This window comes from Mytilus trossulus, chromosome 9 (genome assembly GCF_036588685.1).
Source record: "Mytilus trossulus isolate FHL-02 chromosome 9, PNRI_Mtr1.1.1.hap1, whole genome shotgun sequence".
Lineage (NCBI taxonomy): Eukaryota > Metazoa > Mollusca > Bivalvia > Mytilida > Mytilidae > Mytilus > Mytilus trossulus.
The window spans coordinates 34756036-34771379 of record NC_086381.1 but is presented as its reverse complement, the minus strand read 5'-3'; the positions used below and the strand labels follow the sequence as shown (position 1 = coordinate 34771379).

General features: G+C 30.3%; 2 protein-coding genes across 7 annotated transcripts in view; one reads left to right on the top strand and one right to left on the bottom strand.

The window, feature by feature from the left end:
- Nucleotides 1-6909, top strand: part of LOC134685636 (uncharacterized) — a 64470-nt gene extending 57561 nt beyond the window's left edge. For 5 of the 6 annotated variants that reach the window (XM_063545568.1, XM_063545566.1, XM_063545570.1 and 2 more), the window contains 4 exons: nt 653-733; nt 1235-1368; nt 1989-2113; nt 4333-6909. In XM_063545568.1, the coding sequence (XP_063401638.1) occupies nt 653-733; nt 1235-1368; nt 1989-2113; nt 4333-4463 (471 nt within the window). In that variant the 3' untranslated portion in view covers nt 4464-6909. Of the gene's footprint in view, nt 1-652; nt 734-1234; nt 1369-1988; nt 2114-2684; nt 2700-4332 lie in introns of all 6 variants that reach the window. The other variant, XM_063545567.1, reaches the window with a different exon arrangement.
- Nucleotides 6910-9229: 2320 nt separating this feature from the next.
- On the bottom strand, nt 9230-13601 carry LOC134683846 (D-galactoside-specific lectin-like). Its single transcript, XM_063543155.1, has 4 exons — nt 13573-13601; nt 12963-13136; nt 11885-12172; nt 9230-11168 (listed from the first exon to the last, which is right to left on the bottom strand). Exons 2-4 carry the CDS (start codon nt 13129-13131, stop codon nt 11161-11163), a joined length of 465 nt encoding a protein of 154 aa, XP_063399225.1. The 5' UTR covers nt 13132-13136; nt 13573-13601; the 3' UTR covers nt 9230-11160.
- Nucleotides 13602-15344: the final 1743 nt, after the last annotated feature.

The following is a 15344-nucleotide window of genomic DNA, read 5'->3' as shown; positions in this document are numbered from 1 at the left end:
AAATAATAATGTTCCTTAAAAAAAAGGAAGCTTGGAAGTTACAGGTCAGTTTATTCATAAAAAAAATTGGAGATATTTTTATGGAGAAGTTGTCTTTCATTTCCAAATTCTAGGAGGAGACAAAAATTTACAAGCCTGTAAAATTTTGAAAATTCTTTTTTTTCCTCTAAAATAGAGACATCAGCAGTGAGTGTGCAATATTGGAAAATAAAATTTCCTGTTTATACCTCCTTAATTTTCCCTATTGAATTGCTTTTGAGCAGTAAAGTTTGATCAAGAAATATACCCAATGTTCTGTGTTGAAGACCGTACCTTGACCTATAATGGTTTACTTTTATAAATTGCGACTTGGATGGAGATTTGTCTCATTTGGCGGGCACTCATACCACATCTTCTTATATCTATCAGTTCATAGCACATTTGGTATTTACCATAAGGTTAACCTTCTTTTTAACTTACCACCCTTTGAATGAATCTTTTCCATAGGAACTAAATTGTTGATGACATAAAGACTATTTTTTTTCAAATTAGATGGGAAATTAGATTAGACTTTTAGAAATAAGTTTTGTCTGAAAAATAAAGTCTGAGCATCACAGACCTGAAGTATTTATGGAATAATAAATTAATTAACATCTTTTTAATATTTTAACAGTTAGATATGGTCCCTGATATAGTGAAGAGTTCTACCACAAAAGTAGACCAGATGGATGATACGTCTTTCGAACGAGAAGTTGTAAGTTACTATAAATAGATTTCAGTTTTCTGTATAATAATACACCACATGATCAAAGACTCTAGTACAAAAGTAAAACTGCATTTTACTTAGTATTTTTTTGCAAAGATAAACACAACACTAAATAGATTTTGCTAGTACAATGAAAACACATGAAGAGAATTTTTTGTGTTAATGTTTTAAAACATTTTGGATATCCTTTCTTTGACAAACACCAGTAATATTGTGAATTTTAGATTCATTTATTTCAGCAGAATTAGTTTCTGTTTATTAGGAAGAAGAACAAATTTCAGCAAATTTGATTTTATGATTTTGACAAATATGCATCTAAACCAATCTGAGATCAGTATTTTGCTGAAAACTTACATCTATTGTTCATTTATACATATGGCATGTACAAAAATTGGCTGAAAGTTTATTTTCTATTCACAAGTAGAGGAATATACTTTCTATAATATGTTTAACATCATTATTAAATAAGTAAATTTTCAATCATTACAGTTAGCTTTCCCCAACAAAGTTTTGATACCTGAAAGATATATGCCTGAATCTGATGAAGAATCATTTACAGAAGAAGAGAAATATAGACGACAAGAAAAATCTGATAGGTTGAAAAAGATTCTTACACAACAAAGGTAAATAAATAAAAATCAGACGATATGAAAATAGATTATTTACTTTTTTAAACAATTGTGATTTAAATAACTTCACAGATTTAGCTCATAGTGTCATCTTATTGTTGATATTAAAGTTATATCATATAAAATAAAGTTGATCATATTTCATAGGATTCATAAATAGCTAATTATGATATAAATGAAATAGCAGAGGATGAATAAACATGAGCCTCAATCTCATACATGATGAATAATTTATGACTTTATAATGAGATTACTACAATAGAAATTTATTTTTGACACTAAACAGTCTTAGAAGTCCTTATAGAACTAGTATCAAAATCACAGAATGAACAACTGTTGCAAAAGGTACAACTTCTGACTTTGGACAAGGATTGTGAGAAATCTAAATCACAGGTTTTTAATCAGGACTGACATAATTATAATCTTTTCTCACATGTTTAGCTTCAATCAAATTTTTTAAATTGCTCAAAACTTATGGAGACAAGTTTTCTTTACGTTTTGTGTTCTTTCAATATAGCTAAAGATGTGTTGCCATGGCATTGACATTCATTGAACATCATGTTTTTTTTACAAATGAGGCTTATTTTACATAGCCTTTTAATGTCTTATTTCAGTATTCATTCATTATCTCAGCCTGATGTTAGTAATGTAGCCCAAGAGAAAGTCAGAAGAGCTCAGTTGTTGACCATGAACCAAGAATTAGCAAGACAAGTCACTAAAAAATCAAGAGAGGCTGCAGGTATGTCATTAACACTATACCAAGAGTTATCTCTCTTGAATGTCTTATACCAAGAGTTGTCTCTCTTGAATGTCTTCTTGTTTGTAGAATTAGACAAAAATATATATTCAGTAATTATATGTTGTACTTTTCTGTCTGTTTCATGTGCATTGTGCTTTCAGTTGACTATGTTAATGTAGTATATAAGTATAGTTGTTCTCAAGCATGTTATCAAATTAAATTTATTTTTCCAAAGAAATAATTTTTAAGTATTTTTGACTATGCATGTCAGAATGGATATTGGTCATGTTGAGTGTATTTAGTTTGATGAAAAATTGAAACATTTTAGAAATTAAAGGAATACTTTCAAACTAGAAACTTCTTAAAACTAAGATGATTTGAAAATAATTGGGTTTTTATAGACGACTGATAGGGGCCTTATAAAGGTAGGTCCTGAAATTGTGTAACCAGACACTTGTAGGGTGTTGTGTTTTTTACCCTACAAGGTCTGTTGAATGCATTTATTCAGAGCTAATCTTTAAACTTTAATACATAATATTTTGTGATGTGTATTTGTGCTTTAATTATATAGAGTGGCCTCGTTAAGGTAGGTGTATTAATGCTGAGTCTGCACTTTTTCAGGTGCTTCTCTTCTTGTATGCTTGTCATTTATTATTGAATTGGAATGAATGTAGATATTATATATGTATGAACTTGATGCAAACAATTTTATGGTGACCATGGAAAGTTTTTTAGTAGTTAGCTAGAGCTAGAATATTTACAAAGACAGAACTTTATTACAGAATAATGAGTAGATCAAGGCGGTTTTGCAAATTAAGCTTTTTTCAGATGTTTGATAGCCTACAGAACTTTTTGCAGGTTTGATGTAGAAAAATTGATTTTATTTTGTTTGTTTGCAAATGGTTTATAAATATAAATGATATAATGGTAAATGCATTATGAATTTGGTACTAACAAAGTTTCTATACTGTCAGGATTTGTTGAAATAACTTTGTTCAAGTTAATAAAAACTTCTTTTTTAATAACAGGACAATCAAAACTTGTTCAAACTGGTTATATTCTTATAACATTATATGACACAAGTCCAGAATAAGTACAACAAATGACCTTTGAAAGAAGGGGAAAGATTTATTAGTGCATTTTTAAAAACTTTAAAAGTATTGAAGTAAAGATTATGCTGTTTTTTGTATTGACTCGTGCATTTGATTAATCAATTTTCTCATGGGATTCAAAATTTAAACCAAATTTTTTAAAGTGACTTACTGTGGACTTGCTGTATATTATTTATTTTGTAGAAATATTTTTATATATGTGTTTTGTTATTCAGCATGGAAACATAAACATTTTTACTAATTTTTTAACAATATACAATATTTGATTAAGAGAATAAAACTCATAATTTTAACAAAGTTTTTGATTTTGTCCTGTTATTTGGTTTTAAAGATCACTTTCTATGTATTTAATTTGAAGAAGAATAAATAAATTAAAATTAAAAAACCAAAAAACTATTTACGTTTAAAATTATCTTAAAGATTAACACATTTACATTGTATAGTGTGATAACACAATTATTTAATTTCAAATTCTATGCATGGAAATGGTCTTATAAGTTCTTGAATTGAATTGAATGCTGCTGAAGGGATAATTATATTTAAACATTCACATGATTTATGGAATGAGAACACTGCTGACACCTAGTGTGGGAAGGCCAGCACCATATAGTGTAGATTTTTAGAGACTTAATAACATTGCAGTATATACTGCTTTGGAAATATTGTATTTAATAAAAAATACTTACCGGTTTATGTTAGTCTGAGATGGTTGTTCTAAATTGATTATTAAACATTATTTAGGAAGGGATACAGCAATTTCACAAATAATGTCACGACTGTTTAGAGAAACAATCCTGTTGTTTATTTTCAGATAAATAGTTATCTTTCAAAAAGAGTGATTTCTCAATTGAAAGGTGTCATAAGACCACCCCACTGCCAATGGGTAGAGTTATAATGTTTGAGATCATTCCTATTAAGAGTTTAATTGAAAGAGGACCACATATCAAATAGGGGTACAAGAAATAAATGTTTCTATCAAGTGTTTTAGCCAATGTCATCTTTAACCATAGACAGTTTACTTATTAAATGGTTTTGCCTTTAATTTAATCAAAAGACATTCTGACTTCTTCTTGTACATGTAGTGATTAATGTTACCTTATTTTTCAGCTGCCAGGAGAAAAACATGGTCTGGAATTCCAGGACAAATAATTGTTCCTGACCCTGAAGATTCGATTGTCAAGGAAGCTGAACTTACGGATATAGAAAAATACCAACGACAAGAAAACTTATACATTTAGAAAACCTTCCAAAAAAATCTTAGAGGCCAGTATTAAAAGATGTAGTACTTATAATGAACTTTACTTTTAATACTTAGCTGTTAACATATTTTACTAAATGAATAAACTGAATGTCCGAAACATAACACGATTAACAGTATTCAAATGTATCAGTTCGTTATCATAAATATGTGTTAAATAATGATAATTGAAATTTTGCATAATACTTGCTATCACATATCATTATTATTCAAATATTTTCATTTTATTTATTGAACTAGCCTTTACCATGTTTACTTATCAACAAAATTCATTTACAAGATTGACTTGGTTTGGTTTAAAAAAACGCTACCTCAACCATTAAAATAATTAAATGGTAGATACAGAATGATAAAGCAAAAACTATTTTCAAACTCATTTTATGATTATTGATACAGCAAAGCGAATGTGTTCAAGGTTTAAACTCAATAAAGATGGTAAACTGTAGTCAAAACGCATTTAAAAGATGTGTTATTATATTCATTGCTAAATATTTGAATATTTTATTCTCTTTATAAATTAGGGCATGTTATTTATTAATCAGACTTTTTAGAGGTAGTTTGTAAAATGTTGCTTGTTAAAATTTTCACTGTTTATAAATGTCTTAGTAGCTATTTTCAAATTGAGTTTTTGCTACTCATAGTTTTGCATTAAATGTGAACTTTTTGTAGTATTATATGCACTAGGCAATACTAGTTCTCAGAACTTTGATGGATTCAATTTATTTCATTAGTCAATTTTCGTATTTTGTAGAAAAATGAAGTATAGATGATATCTTAGTTTTCTGATTTTGCAATTAAAAAATAAGAAATAATAAAAAGAAAATTATTATGTTTCTATCTAGTTTTCAGGATTTTAAGAAAATTTTTGTAACAAACGTTTATCTTTTATATTTATATATCAAAAACAAAGATTTTTGTTTATTGCTGACTTTACTTAGATGTAGGCACCATTAAATGTGAGAATCAAAGAAATATTTTATACGTCCTTTTCAGTATTGTGAACATAGGTTACTTCAATTTAGCTTTAACCTCTGGAACAATAATTTTACAACAAATGATATTAACAGATGAATAGCTTTGTGATATTTTTTATACAATGAACAATTATGCTGCTTAAATGAAATAATCTGTGATAGTCAATTTTTTTTTAAAAATTGTTTTATTTTTTTATAATATGAATATGGTTGTGTGCCACAATTTCTGTCCAAGTCTTTGCTTTCTGTTAATAATTTTTAAGAAGAAAAATAGGTATTGTACAAGTTTTTTTATGCAGTGAAGTATTCTGTGGATGAAATTAGGCATACAATAATTAGTCTCAATACAGTTGGTTTCCTTTGACCTTTTAAGGACATTTTTATTCTCATTTAAAGTCTGGTTAAATTATCTGAAAAATCATAGGAAGTTTTTCATATTTCGCTTTATGGAAGGACAACTTAAGAAAGAGGCAAACTATAGCTATATGTCAAGCTAGACAAGTTGCTTTATCAATGATATTATGTCAGATCTAGTAGAAGTTGTGTGATGTAAGGTTAGTGATTGAACAACTAACGTTTCTAAAATATATTTTATTGAATAAATTGTTTATATTAGCAAATTTATATATCTAAATATTATTATATATTTGTATGTTTCAAGTTTATTAATTGTTATTTTTGTTATTATTATTTTGTCCATAGATATGCAAGTTTTTATACTGTTATGTTGAACAATAATTTTTGATTGTGTCAGTTAATAGTGTCACAGCAATTGTAATATATTTTGAAGTTATCTGCTAAAATCTAGTTTAAGTACTATTTTTTTTTAAAAGATCACTTACTTGAAAAATATAGATTAAAAACAATTATGAATTGAATTCATAATCTGTCAGACCAGAAATATGATTGTTAACAATATTGTATAAGTTGAATGCAGGACATGTAAAAATGTAAATGAATTTATTATCATTTAAAATGTTGAAAGCCTCACTGTGACCCTGATGAGAAGCACAGCGATAGAAGTGTTATTTATATGCAATGGGTAATATCGATATATATCAAGTGAAAGGAGGGATTTTGTGTCATAAATAAATACACCATATCCCTTCTATTGTTTGTTTTTTTTAAGTATTTTTGATACTCAGAAACTACATTAAAGATTGTATGTCGTAAATTGTGTGCACAAATATGTTAGAAGATCAATAGTTCCAAATCTGAGGTTATTTTATCTTTATTATTGGCAATAAGTCACGCTTATAATGTTGTACTGTTAAAAAAAATAAACATATCTTCATCAAGTTGGTATTTGAATATAAATCATTTTGTATTGTTTAATCAATTTTTGTACATTCCTTTATTTTGTACAGTGTACAGAACATATTTGTATATTTATATTTGTTCATTTAAAGATAATTATATCAAACTATAAAATTAAATATTATTTATATATAATTTGTGTTGCCAATTTATCTGACCCTGTTTGTGTTATATGAAGATATAACACACTCTGGCTTTCTAAGCCAACAAAAAAAGCTGCCACTATAAAGCCAAATTTCCTGAAAGTTTTTCAAACTAACAAGCAAACAAAATTATTCTAAAATTCAGCCAGAATCTACAAGCTAGTTTTGGGAGTAAACAAGCTATCTATTCTTTCTAAAAGACAACTTTTCTGCAGTGAAATGCTTTTATTAACCTTTACTTATAATCCTCTACCAGTTTGAATTCCCAAAAGGGTTTGAAGGTTTCTGGAAAGAGATGTGTTGTGAAATCTTAATACGATTAAATATGTCAATTTAGAGAAACAGTAGCCAGAAGCAACTTTTTTTGCCATTTACGGCAATTGGAATGTCATAATCTGGTTCTAAGAACATTGTAATTAAGTCTCATGACGAAATCAAAGGCTCCATAGGTGGTCTGTTGCATGTTTCTGTCTCTATCCAACATACCCCATTTGCTATTGGCTGTTCCAATTTCTAGGCAATAACCCATGACAATCTTTTATTCAGAACATTCCTAAGACAATAACTCATGACAATCTTTTATTCAGAACGTTCCTAAGGCAATTACCCATGACAATCTTTTATTCAGAACGTTCCTAAGGCAATAACCCATGACAATCTTTTATTCAGAACGTTCCTAAGGCAATTACCCATGACAATCTTTTATTCAGAACGTTCCTAAGGCAATAACCCATGACAATCTTTTATTCAGAACGTTCCTAAGGCAATAACCCATGACAATCTTTTATTCAGAACGTTCCTAAGGCAATAACTCATGACAATCTTTTATTCAGAACGTTCCTAAGGCAATTACCCATGACAATCTTTTATTCAGAACGTTCCTAAGGCAATAACCCATGACAATCTTTTATTCAGAACATTCCTAAGACAATAACCCATGACAATCTTTTATTCAGAACGTTCCTAAGGCAATAACCCATGACAATCTTTTATTCAGAACATTCCTAAGGCAATAACCCATGACAATCTTTTATTCAGAACGTTCCTAAGGCAATAACTCAATAACATGCAGCAACAAAGGAGTGAGGTGCTTGCTAATCATCAAAGTATTCAAACTTTGTACACATGCGTTTTGTGAATGTAGAATTTCTATTTTAGACATGGTTGTTTGATTATTCTACTCTAGCTTCCCATGTGTGGAATTTAGTTGTGTCATTGATAATTGCTATACAGGTACAGAGTCAGTGTTAAGTCACAAGAGCTCCAAATGAATATTATTCAAACTTTGCACAATTTTTTAACATAAAGTTAAGATGCGCACCATTCCAATTGCTGGAATGATTTAAAATATTTTTTTCACAGGTTTCACATGCGTGGAACAGTATATTTTGAGTCATTGAACGATATAAAAGGTACATAGATGTTGCGCACCCAAATATGTTCCATCAATATAAAACCGGGAAGAAAGATATGAGGGAGAGTCAAATTATACTGACAAATAAAATTGAGAATGGAAATAGGGAATGTGTCAAAGAGAACAACCCGAACAAATAAAAAAACAACAGCAGAAGATCACCAACTTAGAACACAACTTAGAAAACTAAAGACCAAGCAACACGAATCCCACCAAAAAGTGGGGGTGATATCAGGTGCTCCGGAAGGGTAAGCAGATCCTGCTCTACACGTGGCACCCATTGCGTTGCTTATGTTATTACAAATTCGGTAAAAAGTATAGTGCGGTAGGTCACATTCGTGAAAAGGGAAAGGGTATTGTAGTTACGACATAAGGAACATATTCATTATCATCTGTGAAACGGTTATTCCATAACAGTCTACCAACTCGTGATGGCGTCTTTAAATAAAGGCAACAGTATTATACCGCTGTTCGAAACTCATAAATCGATAGAAAATAACAAATCTTGGTAACAAACAAAACTGAGGGACATGCACTAAATATAAGAGGAGAACAACGACACAACATTAAAATGTAACACACACAGAAACGAAGTAAACATTAGATAAAATCCGATGAGAATAACAAGCATAACATTAAAAGTAAATGCATTGTACATGAATTTAAGGATAGAAAAGAACCGTGACACGTCTTATAGTAATGTGAATTCCCACTCAAATAGAAGAGGAAACAAATGTCACAACAGAAACACAACGTTAAAATGTAAGACACACTGAAACACAATTTGAAATTGTATGAAAGCACAGAAGATGACGTCACATTTGAAATTCTAAAACAGCACACAAAAAATGACGTCACATTTAAATGACTCAAGCTGTTTCTCAAATATAAGATAGAATTAGGATTGATTTAAGATTATATTTGTACTAAATACTGATATTACCTTTAATAACAACGAAAATTGCAATACTTATTTTAAAATATCAAACTGAGGTAGCAATTAGACAACTATATTATATAGCTATGTCCGGTATATTCTGAATCAAACTGCAATCGTTATACATCGTACAAATTACGTTGAAACAAATCAAATCTAATAAATCAAGGCGGTGACTAATTTTCTTTACCATAACACATGTATATAACAGAAGAGACGTCAAGACAATTAACAAAATCCGATGAAAATTCTTAGAAGCATACAAATGAGAACCAATATAAAATTTACGAAGGGAAGATTTCAACTTCACCATTTGGAACTCTTGGTTTAATAGTTTCCTTGTCAGTAGCAATCCTATATCAAGGAAATCATGATAGGAAATACAAACACCGGAATGTCGTATAAAATGGGAGATATATACTCCGTATGCAGGTGCGAAATGTTGCTTCATAGCAATGGAAAGTTCACAATTTGGAAGCTTAAATCATCTCTTTTGTCGTAAAGATTTGTTTTCAACCGACCCTCATTGTCAATTTCTATATGTAAATCAACATATGTTGCAGTCTTAGCTATATGTGTAGTATCCTTTATCTCCAGTTCGATGGGATAGATTCGTTCAACATGGTCACCAAATTTTGTTTTATTAAGTGAGAGAACATCATATATATAGCGGAACGTCACGTTAAAGGATATTGCTAGCGTCTTATCTTTCTTCCTGTATGAAGTCAGCCTCATAATAATAAGAAACAAGTCGGCAAGAAGAGGGGCACAATTGGTTTCCATTGGATAATTCTGACAGTCTGTTGAAAAACACGTCCTCCAAACGTAACAATTATGTTGTCAATTAAGAAATCAAGCATCTTGGTAATGCCAGTTTCAGTGAATGTTTGGTTTTAATCAGAGTGATTCTTTACAAAGTAGGATTTATCCCTCCCCAAGAAAGTTGTGTGTGTACCTAGTTGTGTCAGACGTAGCTCACACAGATTCATTCAACAGTATTCAAAATTTGCACCCATGAAGATCTGCATCTTTAAACTGATTTAAATGAATCCTCACAAATTTTTTAATTTTGTTAATGCATACTGCAAAATAGTTTGTGCCTAGTGTTACCATCCTATTTTCATCACCCGTCTATTCTAAATACTATGTAAAAAAATGATACACCGTACAAATTTGCTAGATAAATCTGGCTTTAGTGATATAAAGTTTTAGCCATTCCTGTTTCTGAGAATATTCTCAACTATCCTATGAATTATCGCATTTTACTTGGTCGAAACTATGCAATTGACAATATTCTGTTTTGCGAGGTTTTTTTTTACATTCTTTATAGCATAATATGTTGTCTTCAACACCGTAACACACAGGTTTAAACACGGTATTAATCTTTTTCATCATCATCCTGAATATGCATGGAATATTAGCAAGTTGACATTAAACAAGCAACAAACATCCAATACTGTCTTCTTATTGTCACAGCAGATTTTTGCTTGAAAAAGATAACTACACACAAATAAAAACCCGTTTCTTTTTTATCATCCTGTGAAGCACACAAATGAAAACCAGCTTTCTGTCAATAATTGCTCATCTCAATATGTGTCATTCCAACTAATATAGATATAGGAAGAAGTGGTATGATGTCAATGAAACAACTCTCCATTCAAGTAACAATGTATAAAAGTAAACCATTATATATATAGGTTTTAATACGACCTTCAACACGGAGCCTTGGCTCACACCGAATATCAGGCTATAAAGAGCCCCAAAAAATACTAGTGTAAAACCATTCAAACGGGAAATTTTAATTAGAAGCCTGCTGTCTTTTATGAGTTTATACAAATGAGTCTACAAATTTGCCGTATAGTCCTGATCCTCGTTTCATTTTACTTTTCAGGTTAACGACCTAAAATAGAAAAACTAAATTTACACAAGCTATTCACCAAGACTACTACTACAATTAAATCTACTAAACATGTTTTTATTGATATATAATTTAATTTTGGATGTAACGCGTCTTCTGATTGGCTGATGTTATTTTGTTATGAGCCCATAGACATAGTTTAGTCATGTGACCGTAACGTCATCAACGTTTTTTCCTGGTTTTCTACGGTTTCAAATGGAATTTAGAATTAAATTATAAGAAATGACTTTAATATTTTTTTGTCTATTCGAAATAACAGAAAAAATGTGGTGCACACTGTTAAATAACCCGCTACGCGCGTTATTCAATGTGCACCACATTTTTTTATGTTATTTCTTCATAGACAGAAAATATTTTGCAGTCATTCCTTGAATAATGAAAAAATAAGCGCAATAAAGAAAATTCTGACTGGCTATTCATTTTAAAACAGTGTTGAATTTATAAAAGCAGAGTATATTTGTGTATGGATTCATTCTGTTTTGTTGTTGTCTATTCGCAATAGAGACAAATCTTTAACCTTATATCCAAAAACGTCATTTAGTGTCATCAGCTAACAAAACATTTGATTAATCAGACTTTCGGTCATTAAAAAACTTATAAGGTTATGATTTTAATGTTTATGCCCCACCCTAAAGTCAGCATGTATGTAATATTATGTATGACACCCATATAAACAACGCATACAAGCCAATCCTTACCTGAGATGCTCTCACATTGATAACTTAGAGACAGATACCTGTCCACATCCGTACATGGATCTCCAAATATTTTTGTTGAGGCAAAGACAGTACATTTTTGTCTCCAATAACAGTGTGTACCTAGCTCCTGTATTGTCCACGCTGTGTAACACAGTTGGTCAGCATGTCTTCCTCGACAATGTGTGGAACCCTGTCGTCCAAAATTAGATTCAATAATTCTAATGATATAACCAATAGGGCATCTAATAGTCAAAAACTGATTCTCACAAATATAAGCATGGTAAGTTGCTGAAAAGAATGTAAATTCACATTGATTGTTTAAGTATGTAAACAATACCTTACTTTAAATTTGTCGAGAAAATTTTTGGAAACACAAAATGTCTATCCGTACGTGTACAGGGTGCTTTTATCGTTTTTACATACAAGTATATTGTATGTTACTGAAATTACTATCACAACTCACAAGAACAACTACTTATGTGACGTTATACCAGCAATTGCCTTAAATTTGATGAGAATGTCATACCAGAGAGATATTTTGCTAGCTATAAAATCCACCTTTTTCTGCATAAGAAAATGTCTGTACCAAGCCAGGAATATGATAGTTGTTGTCCATTCGTTTCAAGTGTTTTATCTTTAAATTTTGCCATTTGATTAGGGATTTTTCGTTTTGAATTTTTTCCCCGGAGTTCAGTTTATTTGTGATTTAACTTTTTTGGGGTTAAATTATGCTTTAATTACTTAAGAAAAGTGCTTTACATTTACCTTATAATTAGTGCTGAATCCTTTCTAAATTGAAAATATTTGCCGAGCATCGAGATGTAATGAGATATTTCATTGATCAAACTTTGATTTCTGAGTAATGTTTCAATAAATGTTAATATATCTTTTTGTTGTCTCTCTTTGGTATTTGTCTTTATCGTTGAGTGCTGATATATTGCACGTTTAGTATCTCCCTCCCTGTATTGCTGCTTTAAATATAGTTAAGTTACTTATTGAACTTGTAGCTACTTTAATGCATATAGTATGACATATGGTGTTTATATCATACAATGGAAGTTGTAGTCCGAATACTTACGGTCTAATTGACCCCTTTCCTGCAAGCCATGACCAACAATCGATGGCTTTTCCTGGATTCCAAAATTTGTCAAAACCTGTAATAACCGTTCGTAGTTATGCGAGTCTGCACTTGATAACACACATAACAGGATGAATATCAGCAGTTTCATTGCTATGTAAACCAGCATATAACCTGAAATGAAAATCCTTATTATTCAATGTTGTTGGATCTTGTTACATCTTGAAAAAACTTCGCCAATATACAATGATTGGAATATTGTGCTACGTCAGAGGCGCGTTTCGTCCACAAAAGACTCACCAGTGACGCTCGATTAAAAAAAGTCATCGAGGACTAAACATTCCTTTTGCCAAATACAGCTCAGGTAATCTATTTCTGAGATAAACAAGTCTAAGTATTTATTTGTTTTGTGAACAACTTATTTATAATTATGACCATATTAATGATGATTCATGTCAACACAAAAATGCTGACTTCTGAGTTGTGATACTCTCGGGAAATACAAACTCCATCAGCAGTGGGATTGACCAGATAGTGGTAAATAAAGTTGAAGTTATCCCGTTATATGCATGTATTTATGATTAAGGAAAGTTTTAAATATACAACTTACCTGATCAAAAGACGGATGATCTTGTGAGGCCAACCCGAATTTAAAATAACAATAAATACATTTCTTATTTGTTAATTCTTTTATCCTTTTATACGATTACAACAATCCTACAATTACATGTACAGCAAAGCCTTTCTACATGTATACATAATAAATTAAAACCGGTCATTCAATATAAAGTAGGGAAACGCATCGGACTTATTATTTCTTCAAGCTATATAATTAATAATAAAGAACTTCACCAGGAACGCACAAAGCTAAATGTTTGAAAGCCAAGGGTGCACAAGAAACTACAAAGATGAAGAGCTATGTGACTAAAAAGGACCCTTTTTAATTACAAAATTAGCTCAGGTCAACTTTACTTGAGGAAGTTGAAACTTATTTTTCTCAATAATTTCTATATCTATAAACAGAAAATGTAAGAAAGGTTTGTTATGAATTATATCAGTATTATAGTAATGACTACTGAGCTGATGATAATATCGTGGACTGATTGTCCACCAGTAGCAGAATCGACCTACCGTTTCCAAAAATTAAAACAAAACAATTTTCTGGATTCCATTCATCCAACCGTTTAAAGCCAATAATATATAAGAATCAAAACAGTCGAAGAGCTATATGATAGAAATGGACTGTATTTAATAGTCAAATTAATCCAAGGCCAACTTTTCCGGAGGGAATTGAAACCTTAGTCTTTTATCAATATAGATGCCTACTATATAAGTAATAGTGATTTACAAATGGTTTACAAGGATCGTTAGCCAATAGTTATGAATACTGTTTTGGTCCTAGGGTTGTAATATAACGTTGTAAACCTCAAGTGAGATCATCATCCAAGCCGTGATGATGTCTTAACGTGATAATGATGTGATGTACAAGTAAAAAACAGTAACAGTACAACTAAGGTTACCAATCGTAGGTGTAGGAAATACTAATGCGTAAATCCATCCTGTTTTAATCTCAATCTGTTTTTTTTTTACAATTAATAGTCTGTGCTTTTATGATTGAATGCTTGGTGATTTTTTTCATATATATCATATATTTTGTGTGTACAAAATGTTGTTTTAAATTACAAATTTTAAATATCATAAAATAAACGACATAAAGTTTAGTTCACCAGATGTCTTCTTAGTATTGCTCAAGTTAACATACATTGTAGTTAGATAATTGAAAACGTAAGAAGTGACACAGCTCTTGAGGCAGCAATCGTATCAATGTCGGAGCCTGTATAGTTTTTACGTTGTTAAAATTGAATTATCTTATCAAAACATATTTTGTTTCAAATATGAAGCTATTCCTTATTTATATTCTCACTTTCACCGAGTACTTATTTCATCTCGATACTTAAGATACACGTATGGTCCTGTATATTTTTTAAATAATCAAAATGTCCGTCTTAAGATGCGTTTAAACTGATAAAATACAAAACTGTGAACCAAGTGACCATCGACGTGTTATATATATACCAAGTTAGTTAAAGATAGTACATGTTATTTAATTTGATTGAAATATTTCCTATTTAGGTTTATAAACTGATGAAAGATATTTTCAACTGAATTGATTAGTCAAATCATATTCAAAAGCCTTCATGACAATACACCACGCATTAAGATTATTCTTCATTGTGTTAGACCTTCACGGTTATACACTTAAATATACACATCCTTTAAAACTGTATCAGATACCCTCCACCAATGCTTGTAACAATTACAGGGGTCAATGCATTGATTTTGGAATATGTATAAGATGTGTGTGAATTAGGATTTGATCTA